The 20,981-nt window shown below is 43.6% G+C and overlaps 1 protein-coding gene across 10 annotated transcripts in view; it reads right to left on the reverse strand.

The window, feature by feature from the left end:
* CELF4 (CUGBP Elav-like family member 4) overlaps positions 1-20,981 on the reverse strand; it is a 720,508-nt gene that overhangs the window by 56,362 nt on the left and 643,165 nt on the right. For 7 of the 10 annotated variants that reach the window (XM_074811975.1, XM_074811973.1, XM_074811972.1 and 4 more), the window contains 3 exons: positions 17,838-17,985; positions 12,377-12,526; positions 160-225 (listed from right to left, as the gene is read on the reverse strand). In XM_074811975.1, the coding sequence (XP_074668076.1) occupies positions 160-225; positions 12,377-12,526; positions 17,838-17,985 (364 nt within the window). The remainder of the gene's footprint in view (positions 1-159; positions 226-12,376; positions 12,527-17,837; positions 17,986-20,981) is intronic. The other 3 variants (XM_074811976.1, XM_074811977.1, XM_074811971.1) reach the window with 1 other exon arrangement.

Below are 20,981 nucleotides of genomic sequence, written 5' to 3' on the forward strand. Positions count from 1 at the left end.
TTTTCACAAGAAGTGCAAATTTTATCTGAGAGTCTGTGGCCCCCAGCTGGCCCCTGTGTCAGCAAACACCTCTCTTCCCCCAGCCCCCTTCAGGTGTGTTCGGAGATTAAAGGCTTTAGAGATTAGAAAGTTTTACTGGGAGAAAGTGTTAATACTAACGACCTGCGTACTGCTGCACTCCAGCGTAGGCTTGCTGCAAGGGGTCTGCTGCAGTGGGGCTCTGTGCTGTGGAGACACAAGAGACAGAAGGAATTAAGGGGTTAAAACATGACAGGCACTCTCCCTTTCTCTTCTCTCATCCTTATGTGTTGTGAGACAGACAAACCCAGGGGCTGCAGGTCCCAGAAGAGCAGCTTGCTCACCTTACAGACAGGACTGCACAGAGCCCCACATGATGGCCAGGAGGGCTCTGTCTCCTAGCCGTCACCCTGTGAGACTTCAGAGCAGAAGGCAGACAAACCTCTCCCCTTCTTTCCCAAGCTTAAACTATGGAGCCCACCTCTGATCATGCGGATTTTTGGCATTACAGTAATCAACCCCAAAGAGCCCTCATCTTACGCCAGGACTGACACTGTGCTAGGTGCTGTGCAAACTCAGATCTCAGTGACAGATACAGCCACATGAAACTTTCAATCAGAGCAGAAAACAACAGGGGCATAGCAGGAGGAAGGAGAAGAGAAAAAAGCAGTGGCTCATGCCATCCTGACATCCCTTCGAATGACTGTGTTGCTGCCAGGTAGCCCTCTGTGAGAGAGGAGGTGCTGCTTGGAGGGGAGGGGAACACCACTTGTCTGCTCCAGGGAGGATGCTGTGAATCTCTGCGTAAGGTATGCAGTCCCTTGCTGGCTTCAAAGTGCATTTTCTCTTTTTACAAGTGTGCATTCCATCCCCCTAAAACTGTTTATTTTTGTGAAACTTTGAAGTCTAGCTCAAATACAACCAAAGCTAGTTATGATTTTTTTTTTTTTTCTTTTTCCCCTTTGGTTGATAGGGAGAGAAAAAGAGGGAGAGATTGAGAAACATGTTGGATAAGCTCTTTCTTTATCTGCAGCAATAAAATATTTAAAGCAAAGCTTGGCTGAACCTCCAGTCCAAATGTCACCTTGGCCCTAATATTTCACTTCTTGTTATGAGTTTAATTTGTATTTATTGGTGCTGCACAGTTCTACATTTACGCAGTCCCTCTGGCTTCTTGTACGATGATCCCATAGGGAGCTACCACTTTCCCCCCCTCCACCCCATCTTCTTCTTTCTTACAAGAACAGAGGTGTGGCTGGAGGCAAGGGCTTGGAGGATGTAAAGGTGTGGGCCTCTTGGAAGGAAATCTGGTGCCATTGACCTATCCAAGGAGAAACACTGACTGTATGCCAAAGTGTAGGGAAGGCTGGCAAACATGAGTGTTATGGACACAAGAACATGCACAAGATGTTTTCTTACAGATGCAAATTCCAGCTTGAACCTTAACTTCAAAGATCACAATTGATCATGATGGAAGCTTGCAAGGTCTTCCACTTTTCTCCCAAAATACAAGGAGGAATGATGAGAAGACGAAACTTTGAGGGGATAAACCCAATTAGCTGTCTAAGATTTGGAGGCTCCTGTTCATTATGGGCATTATGGATCATGGGGAATCTGAGGATGGGCTAGTCACAAGAAGAAATAAGTGGGATCTCAGTCTTAAGTTGGAATTTGTTTGGTTGATTTCCTGGCTGACTTTTGGCAGATCCCTCAATATGTGTGTATGTGAAATGTGAAAGCATTGCCCTACTCTAAGGATTTTCACCCCTTAAAAAGTGGTGTGAGGATGATGCATTAAAACCTCTGGGAGATCAGTGGAAGGTGTAGTAGTGGTGCAAAGCTACATTTTTAAAGTATAGATGCTCCAGGAAACTGGAGGAAATGCTTGGAAAATATAAAAATTTTTTCCAGTTATTCCTGCCTCCTTGAAGAAGGAAACAACTAAAATCTATTCTTTTTAACGTCTGCTCAAAACTCTTTTCCTCTAAAAACAGAATGTTGAGCATATTGCTCTAGAAGAAAACTGAACGGCTATGAAAGGTTGAGTGATACATCAGTTCCCGCACCCCTTCGGGAGAATGGATCACAATAACTTGGACCCTGCAAAATGACTAAGTCCTGTCATGTAGAAGATATCTCCTGAGGAAGGTGAGGGGACATGTGGTAAAGGGAGCGAATCTTTATAAGACAGCTATGGTTTTGCATTCTACAGTAAAAGAAATGATCTACTGTGTCTGCCTCAAAGGCAACTGCCCTTCCTTGGCTGCGCTCATCTGTTTATAGAGCTAGAAGAAGAAATTGTCTCCGCTGTTCAGGAGATATACACAGCATTTCCTTCCTCTCCAGCTGAGGCTGGACTCAGGCGTGCTCATTCTCTCCCTGACATGCTGATAATTAGCAATAACCGCCTCTTTGTTGTTATGGGAGAAGTCACTGAGCAGTACCTGTCTGACTGCGGTCTTTTCCTTTATTCCTTGCCTTAGTTGGAACCATGCGGGAACTGCCTACTCTCCCAGCTATAGCTGAGTTTACGTCCTGAACAGGACCACCTTGTTCACTGCAGAGCTGCAATCCTTATCCTATCTGTGGATATCTTGCCTGTCTTTGGAGCCATACTCTGCCCCTCATAACTAAGCCATTCTGCTTGGGAAATATACACCGAAAACCATGGTTCATCTTTAATATTAAATATTAAAACTGGACAAATGCTTTATTTAAAGGGTTTGGGACAAGAGGCTTTTAAATGCGGCCTTTTTCCCTCCCACACAAAGCTTTTAGAGTTCATTAACTTCCTGAGTCTTAACGACTTGTCAGCAAGGGTAGTATCTAACCATGTCTTTTTTTTTCTCAGGAGTCTGCCTTGTGCCCCAGATCATGCAGGGAATTTCCTCCTGGCTCACAGCACATGCAAGCCAGTGGAAAGACTGTCCCCTGGTTTCAGTCAGATTTGCTCCAAGCTGGGAATCACTTATTCATAGTTAAAGAAGATGCAAGGTGGCTGGTCTAACACACAGGACCCTAACACTGACCCAACCATCCCTGAATGTTCTTGAAAAAGAGTGAGCTGAATGCATCCTTGGGCTGCAGGACTAGACAGCATGGGGAGGCAGCAACCCCTGGATTGGGGCTCTCTGTTTTACTTGTAGTCTCATACCCTATCTTGGCTCTTTGGGAAAAGCAATTTTGGTGAGTCACCACCTGCAGGAATTGGACCTCACAGGTCTTGGAAACCAAAGTGATGACCTTTGCTCACTGAAGAACTCATCTTCCTTAGCCTGAAGAGTGTGTTTACTCAGCAAATGATGATGTGACTTCAGTACAGTGGATGCGTCCATGATGGCAACACAACCTATAAAGGTGCAGGGACACAGACTCCAGGGCTAGCTGGGTGCCCCAGCACAAAGCCAGCGTAGCTTGAGCAGCCATAAGCATATCTTCATGTAGCTGCTCACTCTGCCAGACTAATTAAACCTAGTGAAGGGCATAACCGCCTGCACTCCCAGCTGTATTGTAGATGAAGCCAACAGCTGGTGTTGATCCAGAAATCTCAAGACACAGATTAGACATTTGCGGAAGTTGTGGCCATGTTGTTCAGTAAAGTGACAGTCCTCCTACATACTAATGCCGCATGAGAAGTTCAGCAAGGGCTCAGATATATGAGGGACTCATGATCCAGAACCAACTTGCCCCAGGAGTTACATGTGAATGTAGGTTGGACCACATGATGTGCTAAGATTCAAAGTGATGGGGAGACATGAATCATTTCTGCATCTCAGCACAAGGAGACCATGATGGAAGGTTGCTTTATTCCTCCATAAGATACACATAACTTAGTAGGGTGTGCACCCCTGTGGCTTTCATACAGATCATGCTCCACTAAGGTAGGAGAGTTACCCTGTGTCTGCCACCTTTTCTCCCTATCCAACTGGCCAGTCTTGTCTGTTACTGCAAATATTAGTTGAACACAGACATGTAGGACAGGGAACAGATCTCAGTTCCTCTGCATGCTGTCTGTGCCAGGGTGTAAGCCCACCATTGCCCAGAAGGTAAATAACTAAGTAAGAGCTGGTAAGAGCTATAGAGATATAGGAGACACTAGATGAGGGACATGGATATTATAAAGAACCTTAAAGGGGCTTCTGGACCAGAACTAGTATGTCTCTAAGTTGTAACAGCATCAAAAGACCTTGGATGTGCTGGTCACTGTGCAAATGTGCCCATAGATAACATTCAAAATCCTTTCCTTGTTGTCAGACTCATGGAGATCTTACGTCCAACATAGAGACATTTAAGAGATTAAAAGTGACGTAATGTACACACTGAGAATCAGCTGGTGATGTGAAAGAAGCAGAGAGGCTCCTGAGAAGGCAGAGAACAACTATCAATCACGTCAGCCTCACTGAAGTCCATGTAGCCTTGCTGCTTTGCAGAAGCTGAGGATCTGGTCTTGCCAGGGCAAACTAAACGTGTACTGTGAAAACAGATGCTAACAGTAACTTAATTTGGCAGCTCAGGGCATGAGCCTTATCCCTGGACATTGCCTCTATATTAATTTGATCGTTTCCATATCTCCATGGGAAAAATCCTGCTCAGATACAATTGTCTCTTTGCAAGATGATCCTGGCCAAGATGCCACAAGGTGACCATGGCAGATAACCTTCCATAAACCTGGAGACATAAAACAAGCCAATGACCTACTATATGGCCATAAATATAAATTTAACGAAGGCAGCACTTATTCATTAGGCAGAAGTCAAGAAATGACTCCCAAGTCCTTCAAAGAAAGTAGATCTGTTAATGTCACTTTACAAATCCTCTGCCTGATGCCAAAAACCAAGGATGATTTCCCAAGTCAGCATGAAATACCAGTGCTTTAAAATTAACACCAGGAAGCTTTCTCACTACTGATATATCTCTAGATTGAAATCCACCTTTTTAAAGGGGCGTTCAGATAGTGTTAGGCCCGACATTTAGCTTTTGTCAGACAATGAAAGGATGAAGGTGGCAGAACAAATCACGTAGTTAAAAATAAATAAAATAGTTTTAAGTGATGTTCTATAAAGAATCCCTTCTGAGATGCCAGTAACCTCGCTACAGTGTTCGGCCAAGACAAGCTGTTCTTAGGTGCCCCAGCTGAAAATGGTTGAGGGGACAGAGGTCTGAAGTCAGTTGTGATGGTCAGGTATGTAAATCAGGAGGACCTGCACTGAAGCCAGTGGGGGTGGTGAGGGAAAAGGATGATGGATGATGCCTGAGTCATCAAAAGGGAGCCCTCCATCTCTCTCAGTGGGATATGTCCCAGCTCAGGGTAAGAGAAAGCCAAAGAAATTGACTCTGAAATTGGAGGGACCCAGTGCTCTGAGAGACAAAAGCAGTGTCTAGCACATTTTGGGTGCCTAAGACACCCTGGGATTTCAGTTTGGTGGAATAAGTCAGCAAACCTTACACCTATATAATATCCTCTTCACCCCCTGCTTCTGATTGCCTATGCATTTCCTGACAGACATGTTACATTACATCTACTTCACTCCGTTTTGCAGTGCTGCTCCCTGCATGGGTCTACAAAAGCGTGTTATCACCCAGATCCACGGCTTTGTGCTCTGCCCCATCCATCCATTCCTATCACTGTCCTGGAGGTATTTTACACCTCTCCCAGGAGCTGCAGCTTGACCACTATCACCTCTGGGAGGGTGAATGGGAGTGGAGTGCGATCAAAGAGAGGCAGCACTGTACAGTCAGTGGGGGGGGAAATAAAATAATGATAGCAAAAAAAATCATTCTGAAGGCCAGGATTAAAATAAATAAATAAATGAGTGGGAGGGCTCTATTCACCTTCTCCTTAAATCCAATTTAAATCACTCTCTACAGACCTAATCTATATCCATAATTATATCATTTCGTACAACAAGCTTGCGAGAGGTCTTAAGAAATTTATGTAGATTAAAATTCATGGGTGCCATAGTACAGATTCCATATTATTAAGATTGATTAGGACAGCTGATGCTGTGATTAAAGAAGCCAGCGTTTACTGTTGTAATTAATTAGGTATTCAGACACAACAATAACTGCAATAACAGAAAGAATGTGCTGATCCGGCAGAAAACAGAGACCGATTCTGTGTTTTATAGTCTCATTTCACCATTTAGGGGCTGGACACCACTCAGTCAAAGATGTTGTCCCACTGTGTCTTCCCCTACATGTCAAAGGAGGCAAGAAATCCATGGCATTTGTGCCCTCTGCTCTATGCTGTTAGTTGGAAAAAACATTTTGGTAACATCCCCCGGTATTTTAGATGTTTGTTTGGGACAACGTATGGGCCTACTATAAAATTCATATAGTTAATCCCTAGAAATCAGGATTATCTCTATTATTTTCATAATAGTCCCACCTCCAAGCTCCATCTTTAATCAGGCCCCTGCTGAGATGGGCATTATGCAAAAACATGATAGGAGTCATGTCTGGTAATGAGGAGTTTCCAGTGGACAAAGCAAGAAAGGCACAGGAGACTCAGAAGTGCAGAGAGGTGGAGGTGTCTGGCCAAGGTGACAAACTAATTCATCAGCAGAGTCAGGACCAGACTTCCCTCCCTTTGCCTAAGGCCATAAACACATAAGTCAGGGTCAGGTTTTAAAAGCCTTTAAGGCACTCTAACTCCATATTTTTGAGGACCTCAGTTTAAGTCATCTTTAACAATAAAGCTCAAGGTCTTAACTCACTTAGGTGCCTCTGAAAACATCAGCACAGGGCCTGATTCATATTTACACCTTCTTCCAGATCAGAGGAGAAAATATTTTGGCTCTGGAAAGGCTCCCACAACTGCCTTAAACAATCTCATTCATTATGTCTGCAGCATGATTGTTGGAAATACATGGCATCATTAAAGTAGCTTAGACTACAATTGAAGATGGCAACTTGTTATTATATTTTTAATGAGTGCATTCCTTCACTTATTTATTTTACCAGTAAAGCGTGGTTTATGGCACGTGGCAGATTGTTACAAATGGGTCAAATAAATGCTTTCTAGTCATAATGATGTTTCAGGTGCTCACTGTTGCAGTTTTGGAACCGCTGATACAAATTATGAACAGGAAAGTGCTCACCCGGAGATTTAGGGTAGACACACATAACACAGCCAAAGATTTGCCATGGTAAGTAACTTAGCCTCTGGGCCACTGAGCCAGGTACATTTCTAGGGCATGGTGTATGTCTAGGCTGAATGCTGTGGGGCTTGGTTTTCATCCTGGACCTTCTACAGGTGCAGGTAGGTCAGTTCTCCTGATTCACCTCCTCTCTGAACTCTTCTTCTCTGACATCTTTCAGGACTGAAATATGACATTTCAGTGGTCGCTGGGGTGGGGGAAGTCAGTCCTTGTCTCTGCCTGTGCAAGTGAAGCTCTGATCTTGTCCAGTGCCACTGAATGGTGTCTATCATGATCAGGACTGATCCTGGACTGACTGGTCCAGAGCAACACTGCTAGTTAATTGACAAGCTAATAGATAAGTCTGTCTTATTAGCATGCCAGCAACTCCTCCCCTACAAAATTAGTTTGGGCAATGATAATAATTACAGATGGAGTTTGAATCCTGTCTCTTCTGGCAATGGATGAAATTGGTTACTGCCTTATAGCTCTTTGTTGAGCCAAGGAAAATGATTTGATGGTCTCGGTTCAGTTCCTAAGACATGAGTTTCTACAGCACAGGAATTCACCCGTGGGGGACACCTTTACTGCCAATCTCAGTGGTGGCTTGGAAACATGTGGGCATAAAGGCTTGGCTGCCCATTTGTACTGACAGCTATTCCTCACTGGAGAGGACTGGACCCCAAATAGGCTATGAAGTGGAGCTTGTTGTCTTGCTAGCCCAGATGTACCCACAATGTAAGCAAGGGAGAGTGGGGGGACCTCTGCTGTGTCTGCAGAGAGGAGAGATAGAGCTAGTCCTGGCAGTGGTGGGCAGTCAGAAACAGAACCACTGTGTGCCTGAGAATAGTAAATGAGATGACATGTTTTTAATGTATTACGAGCAACCGAGGGAACTTTTCTTTTGTTTTCCTTGACAACCTAAGCCCAGACCAAATGCACTGAAGAACTCAGCATCCTGGAAAGCATTTCCCATCTGAGGCTCCACAAAGCTGCCATACCACTGGATCCATCCCTGCCTCTGGTCAAGCTAGACATTGGTCCAGGAGGAATAAGGTTTTTTGGGAGCTGTTGGATGCTAAAGGTTATATTTCTGCTTCTTCCTGGGCACATCACTGGGTGATCACACCACAGAACAGTCCTCACTCTTTTCTGGGGTCTCTGCTCTATGCCTCCTTCCGGTTCCCTCATTTCAGTGATCCTTTGGCAGCCAATCCCTTCTCTCTCTTGTTTGCTGCCCTTTGCTCTCCCTGTTTTCTCATATCTCCCTCCTCTTCTCTTCCCAAGGTGGCTTTATTTTTGGAGTGAGCATTTTGTCCAGTCCCTCACAATGCAATCCAGTAGGGCAAGACCTGTTACTGGAGAGCAGAGTGCTGATGGTGTGAGACACAGCAGAAACCAGCGCAGATGGTCTCCACTGTTGTTGTACATCCCACACTGTTACAAGAGAGGCACTGAGCTCTTGTGGCTAAGAAGCTTTGGCAGAAGAGCGCAATCCCTGTTACTGTGGGTAATGTGAAAATGGCAAACGCTCTTGTGCTGTTGCAAAGTGACTCACAAGATCATGGCACAACAGATTATGCTCTTTGTCCCCACTATATGTTGTGACACATTGCCGTGTTCAATAGCTCTGCAAGCTAAAAGACTAAAGGGCAGGCATTAATACATAAAAAGGTCATATCTCCAAAGGGGCTCAGACCAGTGGAAGGGGAAATATTTACTCCCTTGTTAATCTATCCATGCCAAAAAGTGCACTGTGAGGCATTATATACCGGCTGAGCTTGGAGAAGATGAAAGCATGGCTCACAAAGAGTATGTCTGCAAAGAATGGTTTTCTAGTGTTACTGCAAGGATCCATAGCCTGGCCAGAGCCACAGAAAAAGCTAATTCCTGCAGGGTCTAGGACTGTGATCAGAGACCTAGTGAGTAGGGATCTTTGACCTACTCTTGCCTTTGCCTCAAAAACGTGGATGGTTCAGTGCTCTGACTTAAAGGGTACTGTGTGTATCCCTGCTCCAACGGGAATCTTAAAGAGCACAGGGGAAGACAGAATAAAACAGAGTGGAACTACAGAGTAAATACAGTTACATGGTATGGACCTGTTTTTATAGTGCAAAGACTGTGGCGTTTTGGAGTCCTTTAGATGCAGCATCACAAATATTATAGCTAGACACAAAGGTGGACATGTAGACAAACTGCACAATTAATGGGATTTATTTGGGTCTGAATGATGTGAATTTCATGGCTTTACAGATTTTGATCGTCCTGTTTTGCTATTTTCAGGCAGCAATGAACATTCTGCTACAGGATATAATGGTGTGAACCCACATTTGAGGTTTTTTTGGAGTATGAAAGAGTATCTGAGAGCAAAATTCAGACTTTAAACAATATATGACAAGTCATAATCATAGCAAGACTATGGTTATGTACATAATACTGCAGCACTCTTAGTCACTTTCAGAATGAGAGATATACCATAAAAGAAAGTTGTTTGGAAGATGCTGACTTTGGATGGGGACTCGCATATTCTTCTCTTCTCTATAATGTTAGTGCAATTGCATGCTCAGCTTTAATATTTTATTTCTACCCTTGCATTTAGAAACACAGACATGCAGAACCACAGGGCAGTTCCAGTAACAAATGCTGCAGAGGAAAGTGAGAAAAATCCCATAATGAACAATGATGGACTAAGCTGCCCAGTGATGAAAATTTCTTTCTAACCCCAAGCAATTAGTGGCTGGCTTATATCATAAAACATGAAGGTTTGTGTCCTTTCTACATTTTATCCAGTCTAATATGGCTGTGGATGTTCTCATTACCCATATAAATGTCTAATCCTTTTTTTTTTATGCTGCTAAGCTCCAGGCCTCAATAAAGCCTATGGCAAGGAGTAAAGTTTTGGAGAGTGCATAAATGCTTATGAGAAGGAAGAGAATAAGACAGCGCAAACATATGATGTGTCTTACACCCAAACAGCTACAAAGGGGCTTGCTTGCAGGGTTTCACTGCTAATGGGGACAGGCAGAAGTAAAATGGGAGGTGAGGGTTTGGCCTGCCACCGTTCCTTTTGCAACTCTGCTATAACTTAAGATGTCACTAAGTTATGGGGAAGCTGAGCACCAAGAAAGACCAATATATTGCTGAAGACACACTGAGATAAATCCAAACTTTACACAAAGCAGACTATTTGGATATCAGCTTTGCTGGCAGAAAGGAACCCCTCTGCAGCAAAGTGAAGCAAGGATGACTGTCACCTTTCAGTGTGTTAGGCTGTTGGTGTTCGTGCAAGGACTTACTGTGAACTGCTGTCTGAGCAAGTCTCTCCAAAACTCAGAGAATCAGATTAAGGCCACTGACTTTTATATAATCATGGATTAAATACCTAACTGAAAGCTTTCTTTAATTATGGGGGGTAGTTAGACATAGTAACAGAAGCTTAAGTCATTAAGATTCAGCCAGAAAGATCATCTTTCGTCTGATATCTGCAGTAATAGATCATGGAAGATTAGCTAAAAGGAGCTAGATAAACAAGAAAAAGACATAGAAATGGGTGAATAAACAGAGAGATGGTAGACTGGCAAACAGGTAGATACTTAGATGGATAGTTGAACAGATGGCTATTTTTATATAATCTTAAAGACAGGGTGCTTTCTTGGTGCTGTGGTTGAGCTCACTGAGCGTACTAAGGGCTCCCTGCAATCTTCTGATGCCTCTGTAAGCCTCCAGGATTTCCCCACACCTCTAAGCTACTACAAACATGTATATACATGTCTAACTTTTAGCACAGTAAGCCTCGATTTCAATTCTGCTTAAAGTTGAACTCATGGCTAAATGTTTACAAAGTGTGTGGGGGGACAATAATAACAATTCTTCAATACTCTTGGTATTTCTGGGCTTTCCTTTGCTGCATTCACAGGATGGCTTTTTTCAGTGACATTGTCTGAACAGTAACTAGGTAAAAGACTTTTGTATTTCTACATTATGTGATATTTTTCCCTGTAGCTCATAAAGTCCCCTGTGATGTTGAATCTTCTGAGTTTTCAGGACTGGTTGAGGTCAAAAGAATTTTTTTTCTTAGGGGTTTTGTAGGCATTTTGGCTGAAGCATCTGACTCAGTGTTTGATTTCCTAACAGACTATATCAATCTATGAGTGCCCCAGGGTAAAATACTCCCGAGATGGTGGCTAGGATCAATTAGTAATATTTACTTGAATTTTTATTGTTATGATTGTTATTATTAGTATGTGTACAGCAATGGTAAGGAATGTCTTCCTAGCAGAAGTACAGCTTGGAGGAGAGGGCTATCTCAAATCCTGAGGATGCTGAAAACATGTTGGTGCACATTAAAGACTTGTAAACTCCTGAATTCTTGGTGATTACAGCCTCAGAGCGTCCATATATTTATAAGTACAGGTATAGAGGCAGGTATGTATCCTTTAATCTCCCTCATACACCCCTGACTGCCAGGGCTTGCAAAGTCAGTCCTTCAGGACTGGCACCTTTTGAGCTAGTCACAGTCTGAATCCCAGCAACAATTCTCTGGTGGTGTGCCACAAAAGGGTGAAACTGAGCCCGTTCTGTGGCTCTATTAAGGGAGCTTTCATCTCCAGGCCTAATAAGGCAAGAGGATTTGAATACAGTGAGCATTTTGGAGGCCAACACCTGCTGTATGTGCACATGGTTTGAGGCATGGAGCAGTTTAGAACCTCCGGGGTCATCTTCCCAGAGCCATCGGCTTCTAGGGAATCCCAGCAGGACATACCAATGGTGAGTGCTAGGAGATGTAAACAGGCTTAGCACAGCTCCTTCAAGGCTAGCCAGGAGCAAGACTCTTGGGAGTATTGCTAGGAGATCTGCCAGCATGAACTGGTCAGGCCTCAGACCAAATTTTGGCTAAAGCAAAGCATGTTGGGTGTCCTGATTGTATTCACCAGACAAGTCAACCAGTAGATGAGCACTCAATTCTTCAGCATAAAGATTTTCCACCTCCAAAATGCTCTTGATGTCTATCATCCAGATTTAAGCGTATAACAACTGTAGCTGAGGAAGAACTAACTACATCAATGATAGAGTGCCCTGATGGCATAGGGTATAATCTTTCTGAGGTGGCTCATGCTAAACAAAGCCTGTGGATGTGGTGCTAAACAAAGCCTGTGGATGTGGACAATCTCCCTCAGACTGAAGGAGCAGGTTGTGGGCACAGCATTGGTCTGGCTTACCTGGATAAGGGTGGATGCCATTAGCAAACACAGCTTCTGCGGCAGGTTGCCCATTAGCCTGCGGCGGGAGGCCAGTGAAACCATTCACCCCAATTGGAGATGGGATGCTAGGCACAGCTGGTGCAGTTATGCCAGGAGGCGTGCTTCCACCTGCAAGTAGAGAGGACAAAAACTCAGAGCTGGTGATTACTGGAAGCAATAACTACACGGAGAAAACTGCTGCGTAACAAATGTGACCACCACACATAAACCTTCTTATAATCCAAGAAATCAAAAATCTCCCAAGCTGTTGTGCAAGGAAAGGGATTGCTTGTCACTGCTACTCTGTTTGGAAAGCACTTAAGAAAAGCCTGTAAAACTTTCTTCAACAGAATGAACCTTTTGTTTGGTGATCATGGTCTCTAGACTAGACCCATGGCTAATGTAAAAAAATAGAAAACTATAGAAACATCACCCTCAACCTTCTCCCTGGAGTATTACCTGTTTAAACTGCTAAATAAGCAGATGTTTCTTTCCTAAATATCATTTAACACAAGAAGCAAATTCTCAGTCCCATCTTTCTACAGCACTTCCTCTCAGTTTATCTTTGGAGATGTCAGCTTTGTGGGTGTACCAATTTCCAGGACTACTCTGTCTGCACTGTCTCATGAATACACACTTCATGTACAAATTCATTCTGAACTTTCTCAGCACCAGGGATCCTTAAAAGGTTTGGCAAGTTGATTTGTAGCTTAAAGGCAGCCAATGATACTTATTTTGGTGTCATTGTTCCTCCCAAACTTGATTTCATGGAGTTTTAAAAGACATCTCCCACTCAACAGGGGCAAAATTTGGGCTAGATTTGTTTCTTTCATGGAATCATACTCCTCCCCTTCTTCCCAGACACATCTTGTGTGGGACACTAATGCTGCTATTTCAGAAGAACAATTTAGTCTTTATGTTTTGGGTGGGATCCTCTCACCCACTGGTAGCAAATTCTTAAATTTCTGAGGGGAGTATTAAATCCCTGTGCTACTTCATTGTCTGTTCCCATGTATGTTTAAAAGGACTAGGCAGTCTGTGCTTCTTGCAACATATTCAGGATGTTTTGGGGGACCAAAAATGAGTTTTCAATAAGTATGAAATCATATTTTGCTCTTGCTATCTGTCAGTGGGAAGTTAAACTATCTTATCTTCAGCAATATCTTTCTGTGTTGGGGTATACCACTGATTGAAAGCGCCATTTTTGCAGTAACCCATTTTTTAAACCAATTGCAGGAATTTTCTTCACCATAGCAGCATTACATGATGGGTTAGTCCAATAACACACTTTAATGACTACTTGAATCTGTGTTGGTGCTTTAAGAAAGCCAATATAGTTGCATGAGATGTTTTAATACGTTCTGATTTTAGTAGCCCAAAAAACAGGCAATATTTCAGTTCTTTTCTTACACCCTGAGCAGCCAAGCTGCTTCTTCCCCTTTGCTTATTTAAATGGTTTTGGCCTTTAAAAATGTCCTCTGTGGAGGTACAGGGAGCCAGCAGTGGCAACTGAAGTCCAAAGGCAATGCTCTTAGCATATGCCATCAGCTTGCAAATCACAAAGGCTAGTTAAAATTTCAGTTGCTTTTCTGGATCTCTCCTTTATTTGCATAGACAATGTAAGTAATTTTTTCTAAAATTGCAGCAAGGGATTTGTGCTTGCTATTTTATGCATGTCTAAGGAAGTTTAGGCATATTCATCGCAATTCTTTAATTTTCTTCTTATAAAGAACCCCCCTGGAGAGGTCAGATCTGTAGTTGGAGTAAAACTGGCATAATGCCACTGCAGAGAACAAATGATGGTGGTAAATGCCAGTTATGGATTTCATCCTTGGTTTGAGATCTCTTGCTGCAGCTACACCAGGTGCAGATTTACAACATGGAGGGAGAAGAGAATAAAGGAAGGAAGGAAGCCTAAATGAAATTTCATTTCTAACCCCTCTGTGCAGTGAACAGAGTGGCAGATCCCCTGCAGACTCACTTTTCACCCAGATTATTACAGTGATGGGAGAAATGCAAAACTTGAACCAAATTTTCAGAGATGTAGATTTAATTGCCTCACAATTACTGACTGTTGTGTGAGATAAATCTGACTTTTGATGGGCAACCATGAAAATGCCAGCAAACAGAATCAAATTTTTGAATGTCTGAATTACCCACTGGGACTGCCTACTGCAGTCTATTGTCTGTAGGCAAACCACGTGACTAGTTTAAACTAGATGTCTAACTTTTGTATGGCTGAAGCCAGGTGAGACGGATCTTGTCTCTAGTCTGTTAGATTTGCCTTGAGCCCAAACTCTTTAAATTCCTAGGTCCCACAGGAACTCATGAGCCTGAATGAACTCATGGTCATGTCCCAAGGAACCTACTCTCCTAGAGGCGAGATGTATAGAAAACCAGCTGGATTAGGAGGCCCAAAGATACCAGCACAGAGGCACTGTGCTCAGCCAATACCTCCAAAGCCTCTAGGACTTCTGGGTTACCAGTGTCCTTTTTCTAGTACATTTTTTCTTTTGCTTAGGAAAGATCAAAACACTTTTTTTTTTTTTTTCCCAATGTTCCAAACACTTTTTGTAATGCCTGTTTTTCAGAGAACTTTGAAATGTTTCATTTTCGTTCCAAGTCAGAACAAAGATATACTTCAATGACTGGAAATCCTGCTATGAAGCAGAATGATCATTTTCCATTTGACTTTCTGAATGCTAACAAAAACCAGCAGGAGAATTCACGTTAGGCTTCAGATATCTCCTGGCTACTCAGAAATCGCTGCTAGTGTTGTAAGCTTGCTTGCTCAGATATTATGTGAAACATTTTCTATACATCTTATCACAAGCTTTGTGAGTGTTGTAGTAATACAAGGAGTCATTTCAAAGTCTAAACATTTCACCCAAGGAATAATTGTCAATGGACATTTCCACAACCTGTTACAGAGGTTTTCATGAAGGAATCTACCCATTCAATGTAAATCTGCAATAATGCCAATGTCCATAGGCTCCCTGATTGAAAATATGTCATAAGGAGAGTGCAAAATCTGCCACCATGAAAAGGATCAAGGGATCATCTAAACCAGCACCTTTTTTTCAATAATGACGAGTCATGGGTTCTCTGGAAAGCATGTTACAAAAATGAGCTTTCCTCTTCTGTATTCTGATAATAAGAGTTTAACAGTCCACAAAAGGAACTGGGCACACCAGAAGAGGAGCAGAGGTTACACTGAAGAAGGGCTGGAATATTTTTCATGCTGTATACCATGGCAGGCACAGAATTTGGCTGTTATATTGGTATTTACACACTTATGTCACAGAACTTACTCATTCTCAAGACTTATTTATATGCAAAAGAGCTTGCGGTCTTTTATGGTGGGGCCATCACAAACCACTGCCTGGATTCAGCTTTTCAGGCCCTGAGAGCATTTGAATTCCAGGCAGTGTTTGTTTGACGTTCTCTCTGCTCCCACCAACACAAAACAAATCTAGCTAATGCAAATATGATAATCTTTCCAGCATTGGGCTTAAAGGGTGCACATATAATTAAGATACTTTTCTATTTGGATTTGCAGTAGCTCCATCGACTTGTTGTTTATACATTTATCGTTGTGTAAACATCTATTTTGAAATGTGTGGTATAAGATTTTTGAGTCAAGTGTTTTTCCTTGGGTCTCCATAAGTTCACGTGGAATGAGATCTGTTGTCTTTTCCCACTCTTTTCCCCCTTCTCATATTCTAATACAAGCAAAGGAAAAGATAAGTGTCTGATCCAGTAGCTGCTGACATTGTTCCCAGCTACAGATTGCAGAGACATGCGAAGCTGTGTGTGAATGGGGAAGTTTTCTTTGGCAGACAGGTTATCAGAACTCAGTTCATTAGGAATGGAACCCAAGCCTGTGCTGCTGCAGTGCCTTATCTCCCTGCCATCCAGTGTTTCTCAGCCAAGAGGCATCTTTCCTGGGTGCTTTGTCAGTCCGCCCTTTCCTGCTGCAGGGCTGGTGCAGATTTCTTCATGTTCAACAATAAAGCTGCCTCTTTCCTCTCTTACTGCTCTGTTCTGGAGTCCCAGATACTGCTCTGCCCAGCACTGCCTGCACCACAGCTGGCTCAGGCATAGCTCACTCCTCCCATATCTCACCCCAAACCTTTGTCAGGTTGGTCCCCTCCAGGCCGGCTTGGTGCTTCAAGGCTCACACAAGGGCACTGGTATAATATACCTTTCTGAACACAGTCTCATCTCCAGCACCTCTCATAGGAACAAGCTGTATCACCACAGAGACCCTTTTATCCCAACCTGTCCATTAGAAACGATCCTCTGAAGATATACCTTTGAGTTCTCTGCTCCCCTACCAGACTCAGTGGCATACTGCAAAGCTCTCCAAATTCTCATTTCTTTCCTCTCATCGATTGGCCCCACTTTCCCTGCTGACCTACTTCCCCTCTGTTAGGCCACATGCCACTCCATGACTACAAGCCCTGCCAGTCCCTTGTCCTGTGTTCCTGCCCAAATGACTTCCTTGTGCTTCAAGCCCCAGGAAAGCCAGTCCTCTTTCCATCTCAGCTTAATTCTCTGCCCACTGAATCATATTCTGTAGCTCTTAGCATGGGCTTCTTGTGACACCTTACAGCCTAGCCAGATCCTGGCAGCCCTTCACTGACTTCTCTACTCCAGTGACCAGAAACTCTCTCACCAAACTGCATTCCAGGTGGCACCAGAGGTCTTTCCTGAGTACGTCTTGTCCTATTTCACAGTAGGGGAAAGGCTTATGGGTCCCAGAGACATAGCTCATCTTGTCAATGATATTGCATCTCACCACAAACCCTATTTTGTTTGTCTTTGGACCAGCCTGGCTGTGTCAGCACCACCACTGACTGCTTGGACATCTATACGCAGTACCAGTACACCAGTGTAGGTCACTGGGGGATGTTTTGTGCCATTTGGAAGGTTCTCAGAGCTAAGACCAAAGTTGTGTAAGGTATAAGGCTGAGAGGAAAGGGTCATGGCTAAGAGCCCTTTCCAGTGTCTTCTCTGCCAGCATCCTTCCTCCTCCCCAACAATCCTGTTGTGTTCTAGCTCTAGTGGGTCTCAGATCTCTTTCTCTCCTCACAGCTCTCCTCTCAGCATGAGGCACAGCTAGCCCAACAGCCCATCGCTGGTGAGCCATTTGATTTTGCCCTTACAACTATTTCATGATACAGACTCTGATCCCCAGTTGGCCCCAGCCCTGGAAGAGGCAGTAACAGCTTTTCTCTGCCCCTTTCCCTCCCTCCCAGACCACAAAATGAACCGGTCAGCTTAACTCCTCTATTCTGGTGGCCTTCACCAACAAGACCAACATTTCAGTAAACGCTCACTGGAGGAGAATCTGACAGCTATCATGACCTGCCAGGTCTCCATGGGATGTGGACAGATTTTCCTGCCCTTTGTCCTCTCCACCCCTCCGGCCTCTTACCTGAGGTTGGTGTCATGGGGGCGGCTGCCAGGCCATTCATGTTCAGAGCCGCCATCTGCTGCATCTGGGCCGCAGCAAAGGCTGCCATGGGGTTCAGGTAGCCACCCTGCGCCACCGACGCCATGATCGCGGCTTGCTGCTGCATCAGCTGGAACAAAGAGAGCAGGGAAAAAATATCACGCAGTCACCAGAAGGGCAGCCCGTGGCACCGGTACCAGGATGAGGACTCAGTGAGGGTGGGAGGCATCCCTCTGTTTTGAGATGTCAGCTCACCATACCTGTGGTATCCCCCACCCTTGGTCTTCCTTCTCGCTATAGGGCCAGAGGCAAAGTTTGGGGTCTTTATGGTCCCCACTCCCACTATGTGTTCCCTAGTGTGGAGATCTCCCAAGAGTTGGACTCAACCCTCTGACTCCCTGGTACTTCCCTGATGAAAAAGGCAGAGAAAAGGCTTTATATATCCTGAACAGAGAGGTTTCATGGTTTACACTGCTTGTAGCAAAGCTCTGGGAAAGCACTGGTGGCTGCTGATGGGACACCAGTGTATGTGGAGCAGTAGGGAGATGGGATCCCTTCTCCAGAGCAGCAAGTTTAGCTAGTTCTTTGGGAATAACATGATTTGTTTCCATCTGTCAGTGACAAAAATAATTTTTTCTTATGCTGCTGGGAGGCCTCCAGTGGGCACTGAGCAAAACCATGACCAAACCTTCTAACCAGATTATAGCACTTATTTCCAACACAACCAAGCAGAGACTCCCGGAAGAGCTGTACAAGAGAAGGCAGCTCCCCTACTTTAGCAAGATTAATACTGTGTAGTGGGAAAATCCATTCCCTGTGGTTTTTATTTGGGATGACTTCTTTAATTATTTTTTTCCAGAAAGTGATCAAAATGCTGCCTTTTTTAGGGCATATACAAAGGCAGAAATAAGGGACCCAGGCTACATTTTCAGACATTTGGGAGTAAAAATTTTGGAGCAGAAGAATGGTGAATAGTTATGCATCCTGGAAATGCTTCTTACATTAAAACCAGACTTTGCTATCATTATTTTACACTCTGAACCTAGCACACAGTTGGTACAGTATGGCTGCAGTGGGCGTGAAGAAGAAGATAGTTTGGATGAAGCTGCCTCCTGTCTTCTTCCCTGGAGCTATACAAAGAGCCAGATGAGGTAAATTTGAGTCTGTATCCAACCCCCACTAGTGGCTGGTGGTGGATGCTTAGAGAAAGTGTGGGGGAAAGACGATGAACAGAGACTGAATCCTCACTCCATTCCCCAGCCTCTGATAATCTGTGACTTGATGATAATAGTGGAGAAGGAAACTTTTTCTGTAGTGATTTTAGAAGTGACTCATTGTTGTCTCCAGGACTGGAGTACCTCTGTTTTGCTGCTCTCTGTGATTTTATTCTCTCTTCCATCAGGAAATTACCCTCTGATGCTGTTGTTTAAGCACACAGGACATGCTTCTCAGCATTAAACAGACCTCAGAAGTCATGGCAAGGAACAGACTGTTCCTTACTGTTTGCTTTAATATTGAAATATCAGCTAAATTAGCTGTTCATACACATACACACTAAAACAAATCCCTGAAATCACTACATTCATTCAAATGCTGAAACGTTCCTTGTCACCCTCAGTAAAGGGATCAAAGCAAAGGAAGCTCTGCCACCAACCTGCTGCTTAACTGTGCACAAGTTGTGTAAACTTGCCTTGGTTTCTCCAGTGATAAAATGGGACACAGGATAAGTGCCTCCCCACGTAGGAGTACCTTCAGATCTACAGATGAAAAGTGCTGTACTAGAGTTGAGTACTATTGTTTTTTGAAGCCTAATGCATATAGGTGGCAAGGTACTGGTTTTCCTTTGATTGTTAATTACCCTTTTTTATTATACCCTGCATAAGACACTTTCACATTTTAATTAGTAATATCCTATTCTTTATAATTACTGATGGAGTGATTAGACAATCTTTTCTATTATAGCACAATGCTGATTCCCCTTTAAGGAGTACATTTGTTTCTAGGCATTGTTTGAGTTTATTCTCCAGAGGAGGCACTGAGCAGGTGATTTTAGTAAGTATGATTCAGTAAGAAGTGAATGAGGAAGGGGGAATCCATCCATCTTTAACACTGGATTGACTCCAGTGCTGGGTGTGTTGACCCATATCTCGTTTTCTGTGCTGGGTATTTTCACCTGGGGACAGCTGAGGATGTAACTGGCTGGTTGCAGATCTGTGTTTATGGGATCCATTTACTGCTGCTAATCAAAGAAGCATCTCTCTGAGATGGACGCAGTTGCAAGGGCTAAGGACAGTCCCAGTTTGGCCTTTGCTGACTTTTCTCTGTGTTTCTCCAAAGTTGACCAAAGCTGCATGAACAAAACAACCTCAGAACATGGAGTGACGTATGACTGGTCATGTGTGTACTGTGGTCAGTCTGGCTGGCAGATAACAGCCTGGTATTTGTATCAGAGACCTTCTAGGACAGGCAGAGGACTATGTTTCTGGCATTTCCCATTGTCAGATTCAGTAAACTAAATACAGATGGTGTTTCCTCTGAGCTGGTCACCTATTACGGTTGACATGATAACAGACAGAGGAGACTAGACCAAGATTCATCTCCCCCTTCTGTACAGGAATGACTCTGGGCAGATGAATTGTAGCTTTGTTTCTACCTATTAACTGTATGTGGAGCCCCAGGTGATCAGTTCAGCTGCATGTACTAACACAATTAGATGAAACCATTCCCACCCCTTACCTGACCCTCAGAAGACATTTTTGGACCTTAGTTCTGAACCATTTAAATGAAAAATGTTAATCCTTTTTTCATTTGTTTTTCACCTGTGCTGCAAGAGAAACAGGGCTCTATCTAAAAGATATTGTGTTACCAATGGTAGTACAAATGATTGTGCTGCTCCAAAGACAATCTTCATTTTGCACTCAGCAGAGCTAGGCAATCACTTGTGACATTATTTATGGCTTATGCAACTTCTCCTTCTGCTTATGGATGTCTCTAAGCTGTTCAGAATTAACTCCACAATGGCAGGTGCTCCTCCTAGTTTGCAAACCACATAACCTGAGTGTGTGATTTCTTGTGTATTCAGAGGGCTTATAAATTTGCACTGGAAGATGCATGTTTGTAGAATAT

The sequence above is a fragment of the Strix aluco genome, chromosome Z, assembly GCF_031877795.1.
Source record: "Strix aluco isolate bStrAlu1 chromosome Z, bStrAlu1.hap1, whole genome shotgun sequence".
Taxonomy (NCBI): domain Eukaryota; kingdom Metazoa; phylum Chordata; class Aves; order Strigiformes; family Strigidae; genus Strix; species Strix aluco.